This window comes from Muscardinus avellanarius, assembly GCF_963383645.1.
Source record: "Muscardinus avellanarius genome assembly, chromosome: 1".
In the NCBI taxonomy this organism is placed as follows: domain Eukaryota; kingdom Metazoa; phylum Chordata; class Mammalia; order Rodentia; family Gliridae; genus Muscardinus; species Muscardinus avellanarius.
This window is the reverse complement of record NC_137786.1, coordinates 44,859,378-44,878,531: the sequence shown is the minus strand read 5'-3', so window position 1 is coordinate 44,878,531 and position 19,154 is coordinate 44,859,378. Positions and strand designations below refer to the sequence as shown.

General features: G+C 38.8%; 1 protein-coding gene across 1 annotated transcript in view; it reads right to left on the bottom strand.

Moving 5' to 3' along the window:
* The window catches only part of GZMK (granzyme K), a gene marked incomplete at both ends in the record, with an annotated part of 73,428 nt that overhangs the window by 24,658 nt on the left and 29,616 nt on the right, over positions 1 to 19,154 (bottom strand). The window contains 1 exon segment of the mRNA XM_080702732.1: positions 18,288 to 18,466. Coding sequence (XP_080558858.1) covers positions 18,288 to 18,466 — 179 coding nt within the window.

Genomic DNA, 19,154 nt, shown 5'->3' with positions numbered 1-19,154 from the left:
AATGAGTTGAGATTTGGGGGGCTACTGGGATGTAATGACTATATTTTACATGTGAGAAGGACATGAATGTGAGGAGTCAGGGGTCCACTGCTATGGTTTGAAGGTGCCCTCCAAAGTTCATGGGTTGGAAACTTAATTTCCAATACAACACTGTTGAAAGGTAGGATCTCTAAGTGGTGATTAGTCATGAAGGCTCTACCTTCATCATGAAAAGAATGTTACTGTTATCACAGAGAATGAGTTAGTTATCATAGGAGTGTGTTCCTGACATAAGGATAGTTTGTCCTTTTGTGCTCCTCCTTGTGCTCCTCCTCCTTCTCTTCCCTCTTGTCTCTCTCCCTCCTGTATTTGATCATAGGATGATACAGCAAGAATGCCCTCATCAGGGGTAGGTCCCTGGCTCTTGCAATTCCCAAAAGAGTGCCTTGTACATCCCTGAACTCCACAAATTTTATCTAGTATTTTAGTCACCGTTCAATCACTGTAACAAAACATTTGTGCCAATAATATTATAAAGAGAAACATATTTTGGCTCATGGTTTCAGAGTCTCCAGTTCATGCTCAGGCAGATCCATCGCTTTTTTGGGCTGTAGTTATAAAATGTCTCATGATGGGGGTGTGTAGTGGAGCAAAACCACTCATATCAGAGGCCATGGAGTACAAAGGGGAGCTAGAAGCGTCCAGGGTTCCCTAGTCCTCTTTAAGGACACACCCCAAGGACCTTAAGCCCTCCTACTAGGCTCCGCCTTTTAAAGGTTCCACCATTTCCCAATAGTATCTCTTTGGAGACCAAACATTTAACACATGGGGGACATTCAATATTCAGTCTCAAGTACTCTGTTGTAACAACACAAAATGGACTGTGATAGAGGGTAAGTAGATGATGAGAACTTTTTTTCTTCCTAATTGATATCTAGAAAGGGATATAGTGGCATCCTAGGCTGCCCTGCAAAGTAGATGTGAAGTGTGGTGTTGAATCAGAGGAAGCGTAGAGGAATGTGTGTATGTACATGCGTGCTGTGGACCAACCAGCGGTGAAAGGGAAGACTCAAGTCGTCTCTAGTTAAACTAAAAATATTAACTGAGCTGAAAAAATAATTAAATGTGGTCGTTTAGTAGAAGAGGTCAGTATAGAAAAGTTCTCAGGTGGCACCTTTTTTTAAGAAATAATAATGGAGAACCGGGTGTGGTGGTACACGCTTGTAATCCCCGCACTTGGGAGGCTGAGACAGGAGGATCGCACAGGTTCGAATCCAGCCTCAGCTACTTACTGAGGGTCTCAGCAACTTAGTGAGACCCTGTTTCCAAATAAAATATAAAATAGGCCCAGTGGTAGAAAGCCTCTGGGTTCTATCCCTAGTACCACCAAAAAAAAAAAGAAAGAAAGAAAGAAAGAAAGAAAGAAAGAAAGAAATAATAATGGAACAGCATTTATCACGGATCTAAGTGATAAGAAAGAAAGAACTTCTCTACTTTAATAGCTCATACACACATTTAGTCCTGCCACTGTGAGCATCCAACTGTCCACTATATACTTTATGATGAGGAAACTGGTTATTAGAGAGGTTGAGTAACTTGAAATCTTTAGTGAATTGTGACCTGGAATGCAAATCCAGGCCAAGTCCAGAGTCCATGCTCTTAGCCACTGTGGATGGTGATGCTTGCACAACAACATGTGTGCAATAGTAGTGCCTATGCAAGATTATGTGTGTAATAATTATATCTGTGCAAGGGCATGTGTGCAATAGTGCTCCCCATGCAAAAGCACATGTGTAATAGTGATATTTGTGCAAGAGTGTCTGTGTAATAGTGATGCCTGTGCAAGAGCGTGTGCTACAGTGATGTCTGTGCGAGAATATCAGTGCAGGTGATACTTGTGTGAGAGTATATGTGCAACAGTGATGTCTGTCCAAGAATATCTGTGCAACAGTGATGTCTGTGCAAAAGTGTATGTGCAACAGTGATGCTTTTGCCGAATTTTGTGTGTAGTAATGATGTATGAGCAGCCAGGCAGGGTGGTGCACACTTGTAATCTCAGCATTTAGGAGGCTGAGACCGAAGGATCGCGGTTTGCGGCCAGCCTCAGCTACTTAGTAAGGTCCTTTGCAACTCAGAGAGACCCTGTTTCAAAATAAAGAATAAAAAATAAGGTTGGGGGTGTAGCTCAGAGATAGAATGCTCCTGGGTTCCATTCCTAGTACTTAAAAAAAATGATGTCTGTACAAGAGCTGCCCATTCAAGAGCACATGTGCAATAGTGATGTCTGTGCATCTATGCAGTAGTAATATCTGTGTAAGAGCACATGTGCAACAGGGATGTCTGAGCAAGAGTATGTGTGCAATAGTGATTTCTGTGCAAGAACAAATGTGTAATTGATGCCCATGCAAGAACACACAGGCAATAGTGATGTCTGTGCAAGAGGATCTGTGCAATAGTGACCACTGTGCAAGAGTTCTTGTACAACAGCGATTCCTTTGCAAGGTGTGTGCACTAGTGAGGTCTGCAACAGTGCTGTGTGTGTAACAGTGATGTCTGAAACCAGCTTTCTAAAGGAGGGAGCTGGTCAACCTGTTGGCCTGTGTCTACCATGGACACCGAGTTTCAGGAAACCTGGCTGTCAGTGCTTTGTCGGCTGCACCTACTCCTATCCATTTATTTTACTTTGCAGCTACAATTTCTGCATCATAATAGAATAGTTAGACACAAAGTCACTCTAGGGGAATGTTTTGAAAAATTTCTTTGCAAAAAGCAGTTTTGGGTCAGTGTATACTGAACTACTGTTTTCATGTGACTGTCTTGGGCAAAATGTAGAATTTCTGAGAAAGTATAGACCCTGGGCCTCAGAGTTGAAGGAGAACGTGACTGACTGGGCAGCAGCCCTGGCTCTGTAAGCTGCCTTTCTGTCTCCTGGGAAAACTGCCCAGTAGTTTGGCACAGGGGGTTTCCTGTAGGTGACCGGATTCCTGGGTCTGGCCACAGCTGAGCAACACACAGGCTAGGCTGGAGCCTGCTCCATTCACCGGTGGATATTTTAGGTGATGGAGACACCTGCTGTTTGTCTTGAGGAAGGCCAAGTTTAGTTCTTTGAATTCAAATGTGTGTGTCTGTGTGTTGTAATGGTGGGACACTGTAATTGTTAAGGCCTGAAGTTAAGAGGAGGCCGAGGCAGGCCATTTAGAGAGTTTTAGAATGCGAGAGCCCGAGGGTAGAGATCATACCTAAGCGCTTGAGTGTACTTAGAAGGAGAGTGTACTTAGAGATCATACCTAAGTGCTTTAGTATACTACTGCAGCTATAAGACTCAGGTTGATATTGAGATCAAAATTAAGTTTTAAAATCCAATTCCTTGGTCCCCATAGCCACATTTTAGTTGCTTGCTAGCTATTTATGGTTTGTGGCTTTCATATTGGACAGCACAAACATACGTCTAGTCATTTCTGGCAGTTTAGATTAATCCTTTTGTTTTGAAAATGAAGAAACTGAAAGTCAGAAAAGGGACTTACCCAACGAGGACCCTGGTAATCAGCACTTCTTGCCTGATGCTACCGATACTTTCTAAGTTTATGACATTGTACCAGGTATTACAAGAGTTTGGTACAATTCCCACCCCTTACCTTCCTAAAGATCATAGTCATGTAGCATGGGACTAGATTAGTGCTTTTCAAATATAATTTCTTAAGAGGGAAAAATTTTTTCCCCATGAAATCTTCTGTGAAAAATTAAAATACAAAGTAGACAAAATCAGAGCCACTCTGGCTGAAACACCACTTGAGTGGGTGTGTACACCTCTAGGTTCCCAAGGCCTTAGCATTGCAGCCTCCTCCTCATGGCCCCTTCACCCTCGTGGGGCTTCAGGAAACAGTTGGAAGTTGTTTAGAAAACCTGTGTTCTGTCCTCAGGCGTCTCCACTGTTAGGACATGGATTCCCATGTTTGAAGGGGCTGAGAGGTATGGGGACAGAGTGTGCAGGGAGAGCAAGCCACAGGGCTATGGCCTGCCTGGTGCTTCATGTGCTCAAGGGGTGGAGGTGTGGATTTGAGTGTGACCTCCCATCACAGCACCCAGTTCCTGCAGAGATGGAGAGGAATGAGGTGTGGCTGGGGCAGAGGTGTTTGAGTAACTCAGGGTTGGTGGCACAGCTTTTTCCTGGCCTGCTGGGTTTTTCTTATAGTATTTCATTAGTTCATCCGTTGGTTTATTCATTCACTTGTGAGATATTTACTGAGTTCTTATTATGAGAGAGATGCTGAACTAACATTCTGTGGGACACTAAGGTATCGGACAAAGACCTTGTCTTAGAGAAGGTTAGCGTCTAATAAGGGAGATAACACAAAAATTTGAATACCTAAAAACAATGCAGATAATGATAAGTGCTAAAAGCTGAGTATTGCTAAAGCACCATGGAATTCTGGAAGTAGAAGAAGAAACTACCTTGCACTGAACCCTTCATAAGGAGCTGTGGAGGAGAGGGCCTTTGATGTGCTGAATGGAGTGGATTTGGATGTGCAGGGAGTGGAGAGGGAGGGCAGAAGGCCCACCCAATAAAGGGAGGCACATGCACAAACACAGGAACCGGGAAAGCATTGAAGTACAGCGAGCAATTCAATTTGGCAGAAACACAAGGTGACTAGATGCATTAGCAGGGGTTCCTCTTGCCCACTCCCTGCATCTTCAGGAATTTAACATCACGTGGAAGATAGCATCTGGCCCAAATCTTGCTTCAATTAGTACTAAGGAGAAAGGAATTATGAACCAAAGTAATCTCTGCCCCAGAATCTTTTGAATCCTGCCAAGGAGAGGTGTGCCAACAAGCCAGCTTGAAGCTGGCTTCCTGGAGGACTTCTTTATTGGATTGGGAGAGCTGTCCTGAAGAGGCAGGTGAGCTGCTCTCAACAGGGCACCCCTGACAAGCTGTGCTGCCAGCCTTTTCTGGTTTCTTAGGCTTCACAAACACCAGACACACATAAGTGTGAGCTGTGTCTTGGAGAAAGATGAAAAGTGAAATTGTACTTGTGGCTCTTATGCTGCCTTTATTCTAGCATGAGAAAGCCTTTGGGTGTATGAATTTAAATAAAGATGGGGAGATCATCAGAGAGCCCCAGAATGGCCATTAATAAAATGTTTTTATAGGCTCTAGATGCTATTTCCAGGAACTAAATATACACTTCTTGGTAGATGTTGAGAAAATAAATGTCTTTTTTTTTTAAGTAAAACAATATCATCCACATTGTTGCATGCAACAGTTGTTAATTTTTTTAGTCCCCCCCCCCCCCCCGCCTGTGCTGTGGATTGAGCTTTCCTTTTGTGACTGGCTTATTTCACATATCATAATGTGCTCAAGGTTAATCTGTGGAGTAGCATGTGTTCGAGTTTCTTTTTATGGATAAAACCTGAGAGCATTATGCTAAGCAACATTAGATAGGCTCAGAGATTCAAGGGTTGGATGCTTTTTCTCATATGTGGAAGATAGAGGGGAAAAAGGAAATAAAAGGGGGATCTCATGAAAATAGAAGGAAGGTAGGTAAAGTAGAGAAAAGAAACCAGGGGAGAGAGGAAGGGAGGGAAGATTAGGCACTGGGGAATGAAATCAATCAAACTATGCTACTCGCATGTAAAGATATGTAACAACAGCTGGGTGTGGCGGCACACACTTCCAATCCCAGCATTTGGGAGGCTGAGACAGGAGGATTGTGGTTTGCAGACAGCTTCAGCTACCTAGTAAGGCTCTTTGCAACTCAGGGAGACCCTGTTTCAAAATAAACAATACAAAATAGGGCCGGGGATGTCACTCAGAGGTAGAATAACCCTGGGTTACAGCCCCAGTACCACACACACACACACAAAAAAAAGTAACAACAAATCTCACTATTATGTATAATTAAGATTTACCAATAAAAAAATTTTAAGAAAAAAGAATTCTTTCCTTTCCTTTTTAAAGGCCACATAATGTTCTATTGTATGAACATACCACATTCTGTTTATCCATTCATGCCTCAGTGGGTACTTAGGTTGTGTCTGTGTTTTGTTTATTATGAATAATGGTGCTATGGATGTGGGGATATGGATATCTATTCAAATCTCTGCTTTTAATTCTTTTAGATAAGTTACTGGGCTATGTGGTAATTCTCTTGTAACATTTTTATTATCTGTCATACTGTTTTCCATGGTGACTATGCCATTTTACTTTCCCACCAGCATTATACAAGGTTCTAATTGCTCCACATTCTTCTTGAGTCAGTCTCTCTCTCTCTCTCTCTCTCTCTCTCTCTCTCTCTCTCTCTCTCTCTCTTCTTCTTCCTCTCTTTCTTTCTTTCCTTTCTTTTATTTTAAGCAACCTAAGGGATATGAAGTGAGTGAACATTTTTAAAACAATAATAATGTATTGGTTTCCAACAGCATCGATGATAAAATAATTCAATTCATATCTTTTCCCAAGCACCTATTCTAAGTCTTACATGGATATTATATTGTCTTCTGTATTAAACTTGATAAAAATATGATCTTGAAGCAAATAGAAAAATAATAGTGTATTATGATGAAATATTATAGCTATTGTGCCTAGTGCTCTTGGACTCTGACCACAAAAACTCAGGACTTTGCATTCATGTGCTCACTAGCTGGTAGCTTCCAACTTTAAGCATCTGCAAATCCTTGCCTGTGAGCTTTCTCTAGCTACTGAATCCCTCTTACCCCACAGGCAGGGCAATCTTAAAGTGCTGGGGATTAACACCTCCTGGAAGTATCCCTCAATGTTGACTGACAGGAGTCAGTGGATAAATGCCCCAGATGATTTACTCCTCTGTGGGGCTAACTCCAAGGTATGTCTCCCAGAGTTCCCAGTGGGGACTGAGCCCTGGAGGCTCACAGAGAAACCTGTTCCATGATGCACCCTTAACTGGACTTCTTCCCTTCCCTGTCTTACTTTCCAAATTTTTTACAAGGAAAATTCTCTAGGAGAGATCCTTTTCTACAGAAGCTATTTGCACTCATATCCATGTCTCAGCATCTGTTTTGGGAGGAGCCCAACCTAAGAAAATGCTCTAATGACTATATAAACTTTGTTATTACATGGTAATGAGAATATAAAATAATGCAACACTAAAAAGACTACATCTAGATTCAATTATGTTTATGTGAAAATAAGCTTCAGAATGGACTATTCAGGCTACCACCCAAACCTGGGGAAATAATCTATGTGTGTGTTTTCTTGTGAAGTTATTTGCATATGTATAGAAACTACCTTGAACATTTCAAGGTTTTGACAATCTTTCATATGCCTCTGAAAGTATCATGTCCTGTTTTCCTTTGAGTATGACTCATGTCCTTCTCAAACAGTTTAGGTTGCATAGCATGTGTCTGGCTCACGTGGTTCCTCACTGTGGAAAGATGGCTCTGTGCTTGCTCCAGAGTACATCATCGTCCCAGCTCTGCTCAATCATAACAAGCAAATGGGTCTTGAAATTGCACTTTATTTGCTTTCCATATGTAGAGAACTATTTCTTTATTTGTGGCCTTTTCCTTTTGCACTGGTAGGTCTTATTTGTAAAATTTTAGAAAATTTCAATCAAATCTATGCTCGTGTTTTTTAAATTTTTATATTGGTGCATTGTAGTCATACATCTTAATGTTGTACAAGATGGTGAAAACATACATGCACACATCATCCAACTAGCCCTTACCCAATTCCCACCCCATTCCCTCCCCCTCCTTCCTTCTCATGTTTGGCTTAGTGATTGACATTGATTTGTTTGTTAATGTACATCATGTACATTGGAGAATTTCCCTCTTCCCCTCTCCCATGCCCTCAGTTAGGTTGCCTTATTTGTGGGCAACATTTAAATTTTCTTGAAATAGTTCATCCCTTTGAATTTTCTATTCCCAAATGTTACTAAAAATTGTTTAGAAAGAAGATGGTTGAACATCCCTAGAAAAGTTACTTTTTTGTTGTATGACTAGAATAATTCCTAGTTATTCTGACTCCAGGTATTCTGAGTCTCTGTATTCTGTAGGTATTATACAGCAGTATCCTCCCATCAGAAGTTATTTCTTCAGAATTTAACTTCTCCCTCAGAAAGATCTTCCTGGAGCTCCTGGCAATAATTTTTAGCTGCTTTAAATTGTATTAGTGAATCTTCTTTGAAACATTTCAATTGTTAATAACACCAAAAAGTTGAAAATAACTCCTTGCCTTCATACATTTCCTGTTCCACATAAATCTTCCCAAAGAGACACAGTGCACACTAGTTCCCCTCATATACTCTTTTACTTTAACAGTTTCAGCTACTCATGTCCAACTGTGGTCAGAAAACATTAAATGGAAAATTCCAGAAAGAGAGAAAGAGAAACCACATTAATACAACTTTTTTCCCCTGTATATTGTTGTGTTTTATTATTAGTGTTACTCTCCATAACTAATTTGCAAGTTAAACTTTATTATATGTATGTATAGAAGAAAACATAGCTTATATAAAGTTTAATACTATCCATGGCTTCAGGCATCCACTGGGGGCTTGGAATTTATCCCCCACAGATAAGAGGGGACTTCTGTATATAAGTTACAGGGTCTTACCAAGTTGCAGCCTGGAACCTGTGATCATCCTGTCTCAGCCTTCCAAGTAATAGAATTAGAGGTGTGTGCCATCACGCCTAGCTGGTCTTACCTTTGTGTCTCCAAAGAACACTCCCAGTGGTTTAGAAGAGTTCTTCATAACTTCGTATTTCCAAGGCTGAATCATTTATTCTTAGACAACACCACACATAAGGCAACTGTGCTGAGCTTTCTCCAGACTGATACAGGTCCAGTTCCAGCTGTGATGATTTATAGCTCGATTCTTGGTTTTGAGCTAGAAACTCACATGGGAATCTTTATCTTCTTTCAAAACAAACTAAATAAATATCAGGCACTAAATCTATCCTTAATAAAAGTATTTTTTCTAAAGCAGAGGTTATCAACTGGCTTCAAATACACTACATTCTGATCATGGTTGCATTTAGTTTTGGCCTTCATGATGCGGACCAATACATTGCTCTAAATAATTTAAGTTGGTTTTTATAGTTTTAAAAGAGAGAAATTACATATAAAACTGGATGTCTTCATCATCCTAAAAAATAAGACTGTCAAATTTAGCCCTGAAATCCTGTTTGCTGACACTCAAGAGCAGCTAAGTGACAGCTATAATTTTTAGATAGAGCAATTAACCTTCAGTTTGCTATCATTCTCACCCTCTCCATTGTCCCGCAATTATGAAATCAAAGTCTAATTACCATGTATTATTGTGCTTGTGTCATTATTTTCCTTATAGTAGAATTAATAGGCTCCATTATATTTTGGATCTAAATGAAATCTCAAGAAGTCTACCCACTCCCCAAATGTCCAGGTTTCAATCTAAAATTACTTATATCAAGAACTAGAAAGAACTTAAGATGAATCTTAAAACATAACACAGAAATACCAATACCTAAGTGACAATGATGTTAGAATTATCTGGCAAAAATTTTGAAGCAACCATTATAAAACGACTTGATGAATAATTACAAAAATAGTTGAAATAAATTAACAAATAGAAAGTCTCGAAAAAGAAATAGGAGGTATATTACAGACCAAATAGATATTTTTGAATTGGAAAATTTAATAAAAAAGTAAAAGCCGGGCATGGTGGCACACACTTGTAATTCCAGCATTTGGGAGACTGAGACTGGAGGATAGTGATTTGTGGACAGCCTCAGCTACTTAGTGAGGCCCTCCACAACTCAGTGAGACCCTGTTTAAAAAAAAAAATAAAAAATTAGGCAGGGGGTGTAGCTCAGAGGTAGAATGGCAGAATGCCTTTCTCTGGATTCTATTCCCTGACACGCAAAAAAAAAAAAAAAAAAAAAAAAAAAAAGTAAAAATATCATTGGAAGGATTTGCCAGCAGAATGGAGGGTTAGAAGAATCAGTGAACTGGAACATAGAACAATAGAAATTTCACAATCTGAACAACAGACAGAAAATAGACTGGTGCTGGTGGAGGAGGGAGAACAAACCCTCAGGAACCTGTGGAACTATCACAAAAAATCCAATATTCTTGGTCATCAGAGTCTTGAAGAAAAGGAAAGAGAACTTTGCTCCAAAAGAGTATTCAAATAAATGATGCCTGAAAATCCCCCAAATGTACAGATTCAAGAAGCAGAGAAATCCCCTGACAGGATAGACCTAAACTAAGACCCATCCTATTAAACACTTCTCACACCAAAGACAAAGGAATTATAATCTGAAAGAGGCAAGAGAGGAAAAACAATTCAATCGACAATTTCTCTTCAGAAACCAGGGAGGGCAGAAGAAAGTGGCAAAACATTTTTCAAGCACTGAGAGAAAAAATAGTTAAGAATCTTTATCTGGTAAAAATATCTTTCAGGAATTAAGGGAAAATTAAGATGTTTTTCACAGAAAGAAAATTGTTGTTAGCAGACCTACTATAAAAAAAAAAACTGGCCAAAGTAAATTCTCAAATCGGAATGGTAATGGTAAAGGAAGGAATCTTGTAATATCAGGAAGAAAAGAAGAACATAATAAACAAAAATATGAATAAACCCAATAGACCTTCCTTTCCTTGAATCTTCTAAATTATGAGCTTGAACACTCAAAAGATTACATAACTACCATCATAACTTAGATATTTAGCCTGAAGCTCTGGGAAAACATTCTGCAATCTTTGTTATCTACTCTGACCTTCTAAAGCATGACATTAAAGTAAATCTAATAGAAGAGGAGTTTGTGGTCCTGCCTTGGGTCAAAGGGTTATCAGACAACCCACAGTAGAGGGACAGCCAGCCTAAGAGAGTCCACAACAGCAGTGTTGGTTGGCATAGGAAGGCCAAATCCTTCCCTCGATTATAGCCTCTGTCTCTGTGGCCTATCAGATGAACATGCTGCTCTAGCCAAAGCCCATCAATTTCAGGACCACATCCTTCATATGTGAGCTTCCCACTTGTGCTAAGATTAAGTGTGGATTCTTAGTTTAAAGTCTTCCTTCCAGTCATAATATCTTTACTTTCTTACTTTCTCACACTTTTTTGTTCTATCATCTTCATTTTCAGGGCAGCAGTAACATAAATAAACTTCATGGCAAACTGTTTCTAGGACTTTAAATTGCTGGCATACCCAAATGGACCACTAATTGGTTGAGAGAAATGTAGTGGTCCTTTCTTTTCTTGGGATATGATTGTGGCAATGCCTTAGGGACCTGAAATTGACAGACTGTTGACTGAAACCGCTTTGGTTGGATAAAGAGGGGATTATTTTAAGAAATTCTTGTGGTAAGAGCACTTAACATAAGCTCGACTCTTATAACAAATTAAGTGTATAACACATCATTGTTGATGAGTGGTATATGTTGTTGTATACATCTTTAGAGCTTATTTTGCTTGACTGAAACTTTACGCTTGTTGATTAGTAAATCTCTATCCCTCCTCCAACTACCTTTCAGCTTTTTGATTCTATAAATTTGAACCATTTTAGATACCTAAGGAGAGTTATTCTTATAGCCAATTGTGGGAGGAAGCTCAATTCTGCATAACCCAAGGGGAAGAGGAGTGGTATTTTCCATCCATGCGATGCCATCTGCATGAGTTTTCTTAAGGAAGATTGTATCTCTGGCCTTTTGTGCAGACCTTACATCATCTATCTCACACCTACTCTTTCCTAGTGAGGATTTTTTTTTTTTTTTGTACTAGGGATTGAACCCAGGGGTGTTCTACCTTCAAGCTACACCCCAAGCCCTTGTTTGAAACAAGGTATTGCTAGATTTCTGAGTCTCACTATGTTGTGGAGGCTGTTCTTGTACCCACAATCCTCCTGTCTTAGCCTCTCAAGTACTGGGATTACAGGCATGCACCACCACTCTCAGCATACTTCTCGTCCTTGACTTTGCTCCACCTTCACCTCCATCTCATCCTAGTGAATTTGTTTCTCCTCCATTTTCTACAGCTGTTTGCATAGATCTTTGTTCTAGCAGCCATCACTTTATACTCTCTCTTCCACTAAACTGTGACAGTGGAATCTTGTTCAGCTTTGTACCTTCTGGGACTGATTCAGTGTTGAGCATGTGATAGGAACTCAATAAACTCATACTAAATTACCAAATAAATGACTAAGGATGCACCCGATGTCACAGTGATAACACATCAATGTTAGCAAGGAGAGATTAAAAAATGCAATCCAAGACTTCTACTTATGGAAAGATGGAGTAAATACACTTTCCTCTATTCCTTCTGGGGTAGATATATTTTTCCTTATTCCTTCTCTGGAGATGGGTAAAAAAACAGAAGAAGGCTGAAAGTTAAAGAGAAAAAGGCAGACTGGATGTGACTTTGGGATTCAAGGAATTCAGTGGTGAGCTCTTCAGGTTTTCTTTCTTTTTTATTTTTATTTGGATCATATTGGAAAAGGCATACATTCACACAGTGCTTGGTGCTCTCCCATGACGCACTTCCTCTTTCCTCCCCTCCCAACAATGAGTGTCCAGGTTGACCATACTACATTCACACTTATACACATATTCGAATGTAGCTCCTCTATTAATCAACCTCAGCCTTATTCCTTCCTTACCCTTCTTTTATAGCTTTGCTGAGGTTTCCCCTCCATTTTCTGGAGTCCCTCTCATGTCCCTAATACTCTCTAGCTTGAGTATATTAGAAAAAAACATATGTCCCTTCTCTTTCTGTGCTTGGCTAATCTCACTTAACATAATGTTCTCCAGGTCTTTCCATCTTCTTGCGAATGACATGATTTTGTTCTTCTGTACAGCTTAGTATAATTCCATTGTGTGTATTTCCCATAATTTTGCAATCCATTCATCTGTTGATGGAGACCTAGGTTGGTTCCATATTTTGGTTATTATGAATTGTGCTGCTATGAACATGGGTATGCATATGTTACTGTAATTCTCTGGTTTCAATCCCTTTGGAAAGATACCCAGGAAAGGATAGCCATTTCATATGGTGGATCCCAGTTTTCTAAGGAATCTCTACACTGATTTCCATAGTGGCTGAAATACTTTGCACTCCCACCAACAGTGTAAAAGAGTTCTGATTTCCCCACATCCTCACCAGCATTTGTTGTTATTGACTTCTTTATGTTTGCCACTGATTGGGGTTAGATGGAATCTCAGCATAGTTTTGATTTGCATCTCTCTGATGGCTAATGATGCTGAACATTTTTTCATGTATTTATTGGCCATTTGTATCTCTTTTTTTGTGAAGTGTCTATTCAATTCAGTTGCCCATTTCTTGATTGGGTTATTTTGTTTTGCTAGTGTAGAGTCTTTTGAGCTCTTTGTATACTCTGGATATTAGCCCCCTATCAGAATGGTGGCTGGTAAAGATCTCCTCTCATTCTGTAGGCTTCCTCTTTAGGTTCTTGATGGTTTCTTTTGATGACCAGAAACTTTTTAGTTTGATGCCATCTCACTTGTTCTTGTTTTAATTCCCTGCACTTTGGAGGTCTTGTTGAGAAAGTTACTATCTGTGACTATATGTTTGAGTGTTGAGCCTTTGCCCTCCTCTAATAGCTTCACAGTCTCTGGTCTAATTTACAAGTCTTTGATCCATCTTGAGTTGATTCCTGTGCATGGTGAGAGGTAAGGATTTAGTTCCATCTTTCTACAAATGGATAGCCAGTTCTCTCAGCACCATTTGTTGAAAAGGCTGTCTTTTCTCAGTGTATGAGGTTGGCCCCTTTGACAAAGATCAATTGACTATAAGTGTGTGGATTTGTTTCTGTATCTTCTATTCTGTTCCATTGGTCTATGTGCCTGTTATTGTGCCAATATCATGCTAATTTAACTATTATTGCTCTGTAGTATAATTTGAAGTCTGGGATTGTGATGCCTCCTGCATGGTTCTTATTGCTGAAAATTGCTTTGGCTATCATGGCTCTTTTATTTCTCCATATAAAATTTATGACTGATTTTTCTAGGTCTCTAAAGAATGTCATTGGTATTTCAATAGAAATTACATTGAATCTGTATCACTTTTGGCAGAACAGCCATTTTGATGATATTTATTCTGCCTATCCATGAGCAAGGGATATCTTTCCATCTTCCAAGGTCTTCTTCAATTTCTTTCTTTAAGTTTTATAGTTTTCACTGTAGAGTTCTTTTACATCTTTTGTTAGGTTTATTCCTAGGTATTTTATTGGTTTTGAGGTTATTGTGAATGGAATTGTTTTCTTTATTTCTTTCATTTTGTATTCATTCAGCTCCAGTAGTCTTTTGGTTGAGTTATTTGGGTCTTCTAGATAAAGGATCATGTCATCTGCAAACAAGGATAATTTTAATTCCTCTTTTCCTATTTGAATTATTTTGATATCCTTCTCGTTTCTTACTGCTGTGGCAAGAGTCTTGAGAATTATATTGAAAAGGAGTGGTGATAGTGGTCATCCTTGTCTTTTTCCTGGTTTTAGAGGAAATTCTTGCAGTTTCTTCCCATTTAGTATAATATCGACTTTGGGTTTATTGTATATTGCCTTAATGATGTTGAAATATGTTCCTTCTATTCCAATTTCCTGCAGTGTTTTCAACATAAATGGGTGTTGGATTTTGTCAAATGCTTTTTCAGAATTTATTGATATGATCATGTGTTTTTTGTTCTCAGTTCTATTTATGTGGTGAATAACATGTATTGATTTGCATATGTTGAACCAGCCTTGCTTTTCTGGGATAACACTAACTTGATCATGGTGTACAATTCTCTTGATATGGTTTTGAATGCAGATAGCTAGTATTTTGTTTAGAATTTTTGCATCTATGTTCATGAAGGATATTGGTCTGTAATTTTCTTTCCTTGAGGTATCTTTATTTGGTTTTGGGATTAATGTGATATTGGCCTCAGAGAAGGAGTTCAGGAGAATTCCATCTCTTTTGATTTCCTGGATCAAGTTGTGAAGTATTGGGATTAGTTTTTCAATGAAGGTTTTGTAGAATTCAGTTGGAAACCCATCAGGGCCTGGGCTTTTCTTTGATGGCAGAATTTTTATTGCTGTTTCTATTTCTTTGCTTGCTATTGGTTGGTTTAGGCTTGTTATTTCCTCTTGGTTCAATTTAGGTAGGTAATGTGTGCTTAAAAATCTATCAATTTCTTCCATGTTTTCCAGTCTATTTGAATATAAATTTTCAAAATAGTTTCTGATAATCCTTTGAATTTCCTCACTGTCTGTGGAGATGTTTTCTTTTTCATTTCTTATCTTAATGATTTGAGTTGATTCTCTCTTTCTCTTGGTTAGGTTGGCCAAGGGTTTGTCAATTTTATATTAATCTTTTCAAAGAACTGGTTTTTTGTTTTGTTGATTCTTTGAATTGTTTTTCTATTCTGTATTTCATTTATTTATGCTCTGATTTTAATAGTTTCCTGCCTTTTTCTGGTTTTGGGATTAGACTGTTGCAGTCTTTCTATATCCTTGAGATGTGTTATTAGGTTGTTTACTTGGAGGCTCTCTGTTCTTCTTATGGAGGCACTCAATGCTATAAACTTTCCTCTTATTGCCTCTTTCAAAATGTCCCATAGATTTTGATATGCTGTTTCTCTATTTTCATTTAATTCCAGAAATTTCTTTATTTCTCCCCTTATTTCTGATCTTACCCACTCATCATTCAATAGTGTATCATTTAATCTCCATGTGTTTAAATAGTTTCCTTTGATCTTTTTGTTGTTAATTTCTTCTTTCATCCCATGTGGTCTGAAAAGATGCAGGGAATTATATTACATCTTTTGAATTTGCTGATGCTTGCTTTGTGGCCCAGGATGTGATCCATTTTGGAGAAGGTTCCATGGGCTGCTGAGAAGACTGTTTTCTGTTGTTCCTGGTTGAAATATTCTGTATATGTCTATTAGGTCCATTTGGTTTATAGTTTTCTTTAGTTCTGAAGAGTCTTTACTCATCTTTTGCCTTGAAGATTGATCTAGTGGTGTGAGAGGTGTGTCGAAGTCTCTCAATATTACTGTATTGGGTCTACTTGAGAGCTGATGTCCTGAAGGGTTTGTTTTACAAATGTGGGTGCACCCACATTTGGGACATAAACATTTACTATCATTATATCTTCTTGATAGATTGTTTATTTTAATAAAAGGAAGTGCCCTGATTTGTCTCTTCTGATATGTTTTAGCTTAAAGTCTGTTTTGTTGAATATCAGCATTGCTACCCCTGCCCATTTTTTGGTCTTCATTACCATGATATCTTTTTCCATCCTTTCACTTTCAGCCTATAAATGTTTTTCTTTGTAAGGTGAGATTCTTGCAAGGAGCATATATTTGGATTCTGTTTTTTTTAATTCACATTGCTGGTATATGTCTTTTAATTGGTGAATGAAGACCTTTAATGTTCAGGGTTATTACTGAAATAATGTTTTTGTTTCCTGCCATTTTGTGTTCTATCTTCTGTTTGATATATGTTATTTCTTTTTTGCTTAGTTGCCCCACTGATCAAATTCATCTCTTCTCTGGTTTTGAAGTTTGCTTCTTTTTTCTTCTTTATGGTTTTTTTTTAAAGTATTTTCTCTAGTGTTGTCTTTGTATTCATGAATTTTTTGAGATTCTACTTGTCTTCAAACACTTTTATTTCTTCATCAATTTTAAATAATAACCTTGCTGGATATAGCAGTTTTGGTTGAAAGGTGTTTTCTCCCAGGGTCTGGATTACATCAGACCAGTCTTTCCTGGCATTCATGACTTGGGTTGTAAAGTCTGGGGTGAATTTTACTGTTTTACCCCCGTATGACACCTTTTCTTTTGTTATCACTGCTTATAAGATTCTTTCCTTAGCCTCTATGTTGGTCATTTTGATTATTACATGGCCTGGGGAGGTCATTCTTTGATCTTGCCTTAATGGTGTTCTGTATGTCTCCTGTACATGTATGTCCAAGTCTCTTTTCATGTCTGGAAAATTCTCTGAAATTATTTCTCTGAAGAGATATGAATAACCTTAGTCTGTACTTCTATCCCTTCTTCAATGCCTTTTATCTGTAAGTTAGGATGTTTCATGTTGTCCCATTGTTGTTGGATATTTAAGTTTTGTTGCTGTAATGACTTCTATATGCTTTTGACTGTGCTTTTGATTTTGAATGAACTGTCTTCTAACAGTGATATTCTGTTTTCTATTTCATCTAATCTTCCAGAATTCGTTTATTGACTCTTTCATTTTATTCCAGACCTCTTTCTGATTCTTTCTTAATGTCTCTATTTCCTTTTTCATTTTCTGTACACTCACTGTAAGGCCTTTCATCATATTAAAGCTCAGGATTTGGAATTCTCTTTCTTGCATTTCTTGTGGGTCAATATTTGTGATTTCCCTTATATTCTCACTGTTCCTACTTCTCATATTTTCAGGGTATTCAGTCTTGTTTTTCTGATGTGCTGGCGTCTTTTTTTCATGTGATTCTGTGGGTAATCTGATGCAATTTTAGCAGTAGAAATGTAGAGGTGTTAGCACATTCATGCATGAGTAATCAGTGCTTTTTTCAATGGTGAGGGTTGGGTAAGGGCAGAGATGCTGGGGTGATGGGTACAGGAATTGGGTAAAGAAGAGGATATGATTAAGTTGAGTAAGGATTTAAGTATAATAAGGTTGTATCTGGTTGAAAAGGAAACAAGGTAATATAGTAGAATTCTTGTAGTTGGTAGAGTATTTAGGTATAGAGATATGAAATAATTTGAATATAAAACAAGGAGATGAAGTAAGAAATAAACTTTTGAGAGAAGAGAGTAGATAGGCTAGAGTGAGGAAGTTTGTAAAACGAATGGGGAAAGGGCAAACAAACCTGCATAAAGTAACAAAACAAATTACAAAACCTATCAATTATAAATCAATGACAAATAAACCAACCAAAAGAAAAAAAGGAATTAAAAAAGGAAGAACAAAAATAAAAAAAAGAACTAGCGACAGTGTGAGAGAAAACAAAACATACAAACAAACAAAAACCTTGAAAAGACAGCAGTCTTGCTAATATATATATATATATATAGTCTCAGGCCCATGTAATATCTGCATGTCTGTTCACTGTGATAGATTCTGGAGTATATTCCAATGTCTCTCATTTGCTTTGTAATCTATTGTCAGCTTTTGGACCCATTTTATGAGTGTTTGCGCCCCTCTCTCACCTCTGACAGCTTTGTGTTTAGGTGTCAGGGCATTGTTGTCACTGTTAAAGAGTTCCGTGTAAACCCTAAGGCCCTGGGCTCCATATTCCAGCCCTAGTTCTGCAATCTCAGGCCTTGTTCTCTGCGCTTTCCCACCCTAGGCCTGGGCCTCCTTACTTGCACAGGCAGAGGGAGCCCAGGGTAGTCTTGGAGTAAACCCCTGTGACCCCATGTAGGCCTTGTTCCTTGAGCACTATGACCCCTTCCTGTGTCTTTGGAGATTCCAACTGGACTACCATTAGTATGGGCCTCCAGGTCCCAGCCCACCAGGGTCCATGGCTGCTCTGGGCGGTGCTCTGGGCCGAGTAAGGAAACCCAGTTACCTTACTGTCTTGTAGGCCTGGTCTCTGGAGGGCACAGTGTGCCACTGTGGGTGCCACCTCTGGTGAGTGCACGGGCTTTGGGATCTTTTCCTGCATCCCTGAAGCATGGTGCTGGTCACCTAAGATGCTGGAGATCTGCCACCACTCTCTGCACTTCAAGTTTTTGGAATATTTATAGGATTTCTCAGGGCTGCACTGCCAGACCCAGTAAACACAGTCCGGGCTGGTGGCCCAAGATGGCACCAGCTGCCACACCAAATCAGTGGTGCACTCGGGTTTTCTGAAGTGGATCTCATGTTCAGAGCACTGGATTTCCCTCCACCATGATTCACATTTGTTTTTGTTCATGAGTATCTTCAACTGCTTTTTTTCTTTTGTCCATCAAGATGCTGCCCTCTTGGTAGTTGAACTTTACTTGTTCTAGCTGCTGAAATGTGCTATGTCCCGCAGTTGCCATTTTGAAGTTCTTTTCAGATTTTCTTTTTGCTTCATGTATCCCTGACTTACTGCTTCAGAAGCTAACAACTTTGAAACAACCTTGTCAGAGATTAAAAAAAAAAAGCCTTAGAAAAAACCTGGGGAAAACTAGGTCTTGTCTTTTCTTTTCTTTTCTTTTCTTTTCTTTTCTTTTAACTTCTTTCATCAAGAGGCCAGGAAAGGA